Source organism: Chenopodium quinoa, unplaced genomic scaffold, assembly GCF_001683475.1.
Source record: "Chenopodium quinoa cultivar QQ74 unplaced genomic scaffold, ASM168347v1, whole genome shotgun sequence".
NCBI classification, from domain to species: Eukaryota; Viridiplantae; Streptophyta; class Magnoliopsida; order Caryophyllales; family Amaranthaceae; genus Chenopodium; species Chenopodium quinoa.
This window is the reverse complement of record NW_018742309.1, coordinates 1856786-1864851: the sequence shown is the minus strand read 5'-3', so window position 1 is coordinate 1864851 and position 8066 is coordinate 1856786. Positions and strand designations below refer to the sequence as shown.

At 38.6% G+C, this 8066-nt stretch overlaps 4 protein-coding genes across 4 annotated transcripts; all 4 read left to right on the top strand.

The window, feature by feature from the left end:
- The first annotated feature begins 2242 nt into the window (after positions 1-2242).
- Positions 2243-4520, top strand: LOC110687669. The gene is made up of 2 exons (XM_021864298.1): positions 2243-2346; positions 2920-4520. Exon 2 carries the CDS (start codon positions 2928-2930, stop codon positions 4518-4520), a length of 1593 nt encoding a protein of 530 aa, XP_021719990.1. The 5' UTR covers positions 2243-2346; positions 2920-2927.
- Positions 4521-4526: 6 nt separating this feature from the next.
- LOC110687658 lies at positions 4527-5489 on the top strand. The gene has a single exon (XM_021864289.1). The coding sequence runs from the start codon at positions 4527-4529 to the stop codon at positions 5487-5489; it is 963 nt and encodes a 320-aa protein (XP_021719981.1).
- An 88-nt stretch (positions 5490-5577) lies between these two features.
- On the top strand, positions 5578-6106 carry LOC110687647 (serine/threonine-protein phosphatase 7 long form homolog). The gene is made up of 2 exons (XM_021864281.1): positions 5578-6019; positions 6066-6106. The coding sequence occupies exons 1-2, from the start codon at positions 5578-5580 to the stop codon at positions 6104-6106; spliced, it is 483 nt and encodes a 160-aa protein (XP_021719973.1).
- A 45-nt stretch (positions 6107-6151) lies between these two features.
- On the top strand, positions 6152-6908 carry LOC110687990. The gene is made up of 2 exons (XM_021864655.1): positions 6152-6291; positions 6373-6908. Exons 1-2 carry the CDS (start codon positions 6181-6183, stop codon positions 6814-6816), a joined length of 555 nt encoding a protein of 184 aa, XP_021720347.1. The 5' UTR covers positions 6152-6180; the 3' UTR covers positions 6817-6908.
- The last annotated feature ends 1158 nt before the right edge of the window (positions 6909-8066 follow it).

Genomic DNA, 8066 nt, shown 5'->3' with positions numbered 1-8066 from the left:
AATGTGTGTTTCTTTATACATTTGGCAAGACAATCAACTAATACTTGATCCAATAATAACTCAGCTCATACCCTGTTGGAGCATTGATTATAATCTTGATACATGCTAATCTTGTTGGACATTTTATACTCTTCTGGAGTATTTTATATAATCATGGTACATAATAATTTTACTAAACATATCTCTTATATAGATTTAGCACAATGTATCACTTTCTCAAATTTGCTATTGTCAATAATTGTTCTTTCCTGTTAGAAAATTCTTATCTTTGGAACTTAATTGGCTACTACGGTTCAGGCGTGCTTTAAGATCATTAGAAACTATTGTTATCCTTCTAGGATATCAATTTTAATTGGAGCATTTACAGTTGGTATATAGTCAATGACATTTATTTATATCCATCTTCCGGATGGTGTCATTGTAAATTTGTAATATAGTTTATAATTATGTGGCCTCCCTATTAAATAAATCGACATTTAAGCTAATGTATGTACCAAACTGATCATCAGTGTATCTTATTATTCATGTGCAAAGATTAGATATAAAAATGAAATAAATGTTGTCTCCCCCTAATCCTTGCATATGGGGGTATAGAACCAATTCTACAACCTTTATAATTTAATCTCTTGCGCTTTTTAAGCCATAAATTCTTTTGGCAATGTCATTTTATCAAGCAAGGTAAAATTACTCTTATAAAACTCTTATTTGTTTCTCTTGCCCAATTATATTAATCTTTATATTGCAAATTCTTAAAACAATGAGCATAATAAATACATTTTTCGAGTAAGGTGCTCACAATGTCATGTTTAATTTCTTAAACTCATAAACATTATTTCTCGGCCAAATAGATAATGTATAATCATGTTTTTGCAATTCCTATTTAATGAATCATAAATAAGAAAACATCATGCAAACATGCTTATTTTGCTTTCAATCATACAAATCCTCATTTACTTTAGGGAGTGAGTAAATCTAGTAATTTATGAATCACCATTTCACACCCACCCAGGTTCGGTGTCTAGATACTATTCCAAATCTTTTGTATATATTTTCCTCATGACATTGTGTTTATAGAATCACACTATCCCTACTATTGTGAAATGTGAATATAGATTGTTTAAGCAACATACTATATTAGAAACTAATATATATATATTTAAGTCATATACGTATCATAATATTATTTTTTAGGCTTCTCTGACTCTTCATAAATTAAACGAACTTCAGATCCATATGTATGAATATATCATGTTCAACGCATCATTCTTGCAATACAGCTTCATGTAGGCATATTATATCATATAAAATCAAATTTAAACACGCATCAATTAATAATTCAACATTGGGATCATGTCAGTACGTTTTATAATAATATCAACTTATAAGGTTACTAACATGTCATGTCGCTGAAAAACCATACTTAAGAAATTTCACTGAATCCAGCATATCAAGGTCATACATGAAACTTATGTAGCACATAATTCACTATACACATCACCCACACTTATAACGTACCTATGATTTATGTGAAACACTTTAGAGATAATAATTCTTCATAGTTAAAAATCCCTTCATCACGATACATATATCACATGTGAATAAACATGACTCTTGTCATGTATTTAGAAATTGAAAACTAACTTCTTAGGTGAATAACATATTATATGTATAAACAACAATTTGGGATTATATATGAAATAATTTCAACATAGTGCAAAATCCCATTAAAACTTCCTACGTAGTACAATTTATTAGACACATAGATATATAATGACGCAGTTGAGAATATTCATCATTGCGGAGGGCATTTACTATCCTTTTGAGACTACATTAAAATTCGCATATTAAGAAGAATAGTAAAACAAGTGAACTATTTCTAAAGAGAGCTCTTTCCCAAATTAAAGTCAAGAAGAACCGCAATTCCCAAATTGCAGCCAAAGTTTTAAGAATTCCCAAAGTACCGTCCACGTCACCGGTTCAGGGGGAAGAAATTTTAAATCCGGTCTACAGCAAAACCGCTACCTGAAGTAGCGGTTTTTACTAATAAACCGCTACTTCAGGTAGCGGTTTCTTTTTAATAAACCGCTACTTCAAGTAGCGGTTTTCTAGCAGGTATAATTTCCTGATTTCACTTTCCTCTTTCATTTTCGTCTTCTCACCAAAATCCCATCCACGCCTTCCACCAAAATCACACCTCCTTCAACGGAAGCCGGCGCAGCCAAGGAATCCACCGACGCGCCGGAGCATTCCTCAGCAACGAAGGCCGCCGCTGTTGACGCCGAGGGTTCGACTTTAGTGGTCGGCTTCGCTAATTTCAGAAGAAACGTGCTGATCTTCTTGTTTGTGGTAAGTGCCCTAATTATTTTTTGTATTCAGTTATTGGGTTTGTTGTTGTTATTGAGTTTGTTGTTGTTATTGAGTTTCAGAATTGTATGTATGTGTTGTTGTTGTTGGTTTTTGTTGTGTTGTTGTTGTTAGTGTTCTTGTTTATTGTTGTTGTTATTGAGTTTCGGTTTTGGTTGTGTTGTTGTTGTTAGTGTTCTTGTTTATTGTTGTTGTTATTGAGTTTCAGAATTGTATGTATGTTTGTGGTTGGTTTTGGTTGTTGTTGTTGATTTACTTACCTTACATATAACCCTTGTAGAATTATTAATGGTTTCGATCACATTACTCAGTTTAGGTTGCTATAATCGCTGATTTTGAAAGTGAAAATAGAGCTTCTATACACAAAGTACATGAGCTCAAAGTACATGTAGTCATGACTTATGCCCATGTTGAGCTTCAAGAGGTATTAAGACCTTCATAGCTCAGTTTAGGTTGCTATAATTGTGTAGTTTGCTTGCTTGATGTTAGGACATTGCCACACTGTTAATGAATTTTTGCAATCTAATATCTTTGATTAATAATGGTCTTTTCTAGAATGAAACATGGAGGTTCCGAACTACCCTCTATATTGCTATTGGGGTGGAGAAATTGTCCACAAAGATAGCGATATAACGTATAGGGGTGGGAATCAAAAATTTGTGTTTGTACATTCTGCGATGACATATTCACAAGTTCTGAACAAGCTATATGAAGAATTGAGTGTTGATCCTAGAGGTGTGGAGTTGAAGGTGGTTATGCGTTATCCTATGGCTGGGGCATATGTTGCAATTCCGTTAAATGACGACAACGCTGTTAGAGCTATGTGGATTGCTGTGACTCAGAGTTCTTCTGTTGCAATGCAATTGTTCATTGAACAAGTTCCAAAGGAGCCAGTTGTGCAAACTAACACTGGTTCCTTTCCGGGGATGGATTTTTTTGGTAGTGTGGATCAACCGTTTTCCACTGGTGTTCAAAGTGTGGGCATAGGGTCATTCACAAGAATGCTTGTTGATCCACATTATGTCAATGACCATCTCTCACAGTTTAGGTCTCCGGCCTCATCGCCTAATGTTGGAACCTCGACAAGCACACAACCACAAGGCATTCTTGATTCTCTTGACCCAAACAATGTTGATGTATTTGGCGATGCAGAGATGAATGACACTGATGAAGATGATGATGAAGAGGTAATTGAAGCTCGTGATAAGGCAATTAAAGGAAGCGCCCCCACTTCAGACTTCAATGAAGTGGCGCAAGTTGATCCTCGTTTGAATAACTCATGGATGTCTTGGTTAGGAAATGAGACATATAACAATGGGGGAGAATTTGAGGTTGGTCAGCAGTTTGACTCATTGCAACAACTGAAAGATGCTGTGAAATCTTACTCCATAGCTAGAAATCAAACAATTCGAGTTGTGGAGGCAGAGCCAGAGAAATATGTTGTTGAGTGCAAGAGGAAAGAACAATGTAGTTGTTCATGGAGGCTTAGAGGAGTGAAAGATCCAACACTCTCTACGTTTAAAATTGTGAGGTACAACGGCCCTCATGCAAGTAACTATGTTGGTGACATCGACTCGGGAGATCATAAGCTACTGACTTCCGAGTTCGTTTGCAATGCTCTTCTAGATGTCATTCGCGTTGATCCTTCATTGAAAATCAAGACAATGGTGCAACTTGTGAAAGAGAAATTTGATGGATTCCAAATAACCTACAAGAGAGCATGGCTAGCGAAACAAAAGGCAATAAAACTCATTTATGGGGATTGGGAGGGTTCATATGAACAGTTCCCTAAGTACATGCAAGCTCTCAAGGAATCAAATCCTGGAACTGTTGTTGAGTGGAGGTTGTTAGAGTGTACGGTTCGTGGAACACATGTTTTTCAACGAGTCTTTTGGGCATTCAAGCCATGTATTGATGGATTCCGTCACTGCAGACCCCTTATCACCATTGATGGCACTCATTTATATGGCAAATACAAAGGCACTCTACTCATTGCTATGGGAACGGATGCCAATTTTCAACTATTCCCCCTTGCTTTTGCGGTTGTCGAAGGAGAGAACAATGATAGTTGGTCTTGGTTCATGGCTTGTATTCGTGCTCGAGTTACAGATAGGAAAGGGCTATGTGTGATATCTGACAGACATGCTGGTATTTAAGCAGCAATGGAAGAAGTTGGAAGTGGTTGGGAGGAGCCCAATGCCTACCACAAGTACTGTACACAACACTTGGCTTCTAATGTGAACTCAAAATTTAAAAGTGTCGTCATAAAGAACCTCTTTGGCAAAGCAGCTACTGCAAGGCAGAAGAAGAAGTTTGATTACTACATCAACAAAATTGGTGACTTGAATGTAGAGGCCCGTAGGTACTTGATGGAAATTCCGTACAGTAAGTGGTCCATTCATCATGATGGTGGTTTCAGGTTTGGTGTGAAGACTACAAACATGTCGGAAGTTTTCAACGGAGTCTTAAAGGGGGCTCGATGTCTCCCGATAACCGCTTTAGTGCAAATGACCTTTTTCCGGGTTAACTCCTATTTTGCAACTAGAAGAAGTTGGAGTAAAAGAAGACTTGAAGAGGGCCATGAGTTATCGGAAAAGGCTAAGAAGACAATAGAAGCCAACATGGAGAAAGCCACGCACTATGAGGTTGTTGCTTTTGACTATGATGCCATCGGGTTGTATCAGGTTAGGATCGGTCGTGGAAGAAGAAAAGCTGGTAAAGGTGGTAACTCCCACACTGTGAATCTGTTGAGCAAGACATGTACTTGTGAGAAATTGAGAATATACAAGCTCCCATGCTCTCATGTACTAGCAGTTTGTCGTCATAGAAGCCTATCACATGCAGACTTTGTGGATTCTTTTTTCATGACCGCCGAATATAGGCGTTCATACGCGAAGTGTTTCGCACCAGTTCCTGATCCTTGCCACTGGTCAGCTTACAATGGTCCTACTACTATTGCCAACCCAGATTTGAAAAGAGGCCCAGGCCGACGGTCCACTAGAATTCGAAATGAAATGGATGAGCGTCCCAATCGTGTGAAGAAGGCATGCAGTGTTTGTCGGCGACCTGGGCATAACAAGAAGACATGTCCGGCTCTTATTGGTGGATTTGGATCATCTGGGTAACATGATTAATTATATATTCTTGTTTAATATTTATGTTTTTTCTCGAACGCTTAACATTAATTCAATTTTTTGTTATCGTGTAGGTCCCATGGAGCCGGTGATTCGTCCAGGCCCAGTTAATCCATCTGTTCTACGCTTGCAGACTTCCCATAGGAGCCACGATGTTTGGAGTGGCGTAGCTGATAGAGTTCTCTCAGTTAGGGAGCATATGGTCAGCGTGGGACGTGAGTGGAGGGTAGATGGCGGAGTACTAGAGTACGTTAGGCTTGCTGGGTTTTACGGTGTACATAGGATTTTGGGAGGAGGGTTTTTGCTTGATCGATCTCTTCTTACGGCGTTGGTTGAGAGGTGGAGGCAGGAGACACATACTTTCCACCTAGTGGTAGGTGAGGCCACCATTACTTTACAGGATGTCTCCGTCCTGTTAGGTCTGAGAGTGCACGGCCCTCCTGTCATTGGACCTCCATTTGAGGGATGGCATGACCTAGTTGAGGAATTGCTGGGAGTTCGACCTGGCCATGATGATAACGGTAAGCCGTTTCTGGAGGGATCTACTTTGAAGTTGACGTGGCTCAGGCGTCACTTCTCACAGATGCCAGAGGGAGCTGATGACTTGACAGTTCAGCGCCATAGCCGTGCTTACATTCTCACTCTCATGGGATACCCGTTCACTGGGACTTCTTCCCCGGCCATGACAGAGTACATGGCTTGGTACCGTCGCATCACGAGACTGGTCATTACTCCACCTTCGCAGGAGCGCCCCCCGAGTCATTACCAGCCAGCTACCTCTGACCTCCTGCTTGTATGAACTTCACTTCATTTCAATCTAGTTCTTACGTTTTTGATTTCATTTTACTAACATTAAAACTACACTTAAATGTAGGCACATGCATTTGCTGATTTGCACGTCCAGCTATCGGGAGCTACTGAGACCATCTCCCACTTGCCACCAGAGACGGCTATACCATTTGCCATACAGACGATGCAGGGTTTTACATCATTTTGTGGCCAAACCTTGTCTAGGGTGGGGCAGTCACACCTTATTCAGCAGCCTCGACCGTCCACGTCTTCATCTTCTACTGTGCACATTATGCCGATCAGACCACCACCTCATCGTGGAGGCCATTCAGCACGTGCCTTCCGTCCACCGACTCCTTCTCAGCATACTATCATGACATCTCCTCCACTAGTGCATCGCCAGTATCAGAGAAACCGACGGCGTAGCAACACTACGTCTGGGGTTGGAGTTGGCCTGGATGACATTCCAGAGGAGACAGCTGCATCATCTTCATCGTCACCTCATGGGAAGAAGCAACGCCCGAGCTAAGTGTATATTTTGGAACTAAACTAATTTTTTTGTAAATGCTTAGAATTGGATTTTGTTATATTTAATCAATTGAAAAATATTCGACTTTGCAATTTCGACTTCCTTAGATCTTCATAAACTTGTTATTTATGGTGGTTGTGTTGAAAATATGCTATATATCTCATGTTTTACAGGTACACAACTTGCAGATTTTTTTTTTTGAGTGATTATGCAAGTTTGAAAAAAAAACCAGTCCAGGGTAAACCGCTACTTCAAGTAGCGGTTTTTCAAAGTAAACCGCTACTTGAAGTAGCGGTTTTCCAAAATAAACCGCTACATAAAATAGCGGTTTTTTGTAAACAAACCGCTACTTCAAGTAGCGGTTTTAAACTAAGAAACCGCTACTTGAAGTGGCGGTTTATTGCAAAGAAACCGCTACTTCAAGTAGCGGTTTACCCTGGACCGGAAAAAAAAAAAAACCGGTTTTTTAACCAGTGCTTACGTGGACGGTAGAATGGGAAAACTTAAAACTTTGGCTGCAATTTGGGAATTGCGGTTCTTCTTGACTTTAATTTGGGAAAGAGCTCTTCAAAAGAAGCCAAAAATTAAACATAAGTGTGCCCTGATACCTACATGACTTTATTTTGGAAGCAACCACACCATCCAATCTGAAACATTTTATTATCGACTTTTTCCACTGTATATAGTTTCTATACACGAAAGATATAACTTATATTCATCACGAAGGCGTAAAAAACAGGTGAAGGTTTTACGATTTATCAACCAACTCTTTTGTACAGATTTATCATCTCATATAATAAATAGTCACAAAATATACATAAACATTCAAGAAATAAAGGTACAAACTTCATGTTTTTACCACATGTGGATTACATACAAACTAACCTTTGTGCGACCTTGCTTACTGGTATGATATTATATTGAACCAAGCTTTTCACTTTAGCTATCAAGTGTAGAGGTATAATGGGTGTTTTCTAGACCAAGAAAAAAAAATGTTATACCTCTAGTACATATATATATTTCAAGTTTATAGATACGCTAAATTATATACCAAAGATTAACATTAATAATTCTAATTCCCTTTTAAAGTTTTAAGCTAATAAGGATATTCACAAGGTAAAGCTTAGCACATTCTCTATGCTCGACAAAACCATTGCCTAACACTCTAGATCAAGGAAGAGGTTCGACACAATAAAACATTCGAAAACAAAAGCCTAATTAACTAAGATAAATTATAAGTCCATAATTAA

Excerpts from the sequence above, each read along its gene's own strand:
- LOC110687647 (XM_021864281.1), top strand. The coding sequence starts at position 5,578 with ATGGAGCCGGTGATTCGTCCAGGCCCAGTTAATCCATCTGTTCTACGC. Across the intron at positions 6,020-6,065 it reads ACCTGGCCATGATGATAACG|GCGTCACTTCTCACAGATGC; the intron begins GTAAGCCGTTTC and ends GACGTGGCTCAG.
- LOC110687990 (XM_021864655.1), top strand. The coding sequence starts at position 6,181 with ATGACAGAGTACATGGCTTGGTACCGTCGCATCACGAGACTGGTCATT. Across the intron at positions 6,292-6,372 it reads CTACCTCTGACCTCCTGCTT|GCACATGCATTTGCTGATTT; the intron begins GTATGAACTTCA and ends ACTTAAATGTAG.
- LOC110687669 (XM_021864298.1), top strand. The coding sequence starts at position 2,928 with ATGGAGGTTCCGAACTACCCTCTATATTGCTATTGGGGTGGAGAAATT.
- LOC110687658 (XM_021864289.1), top strand. The coding sequence starts at position 4,527 with ATGGAAGAAGTTGGAAGTGGTTGGGAGGAGCCCAATGCCTACCACAAG.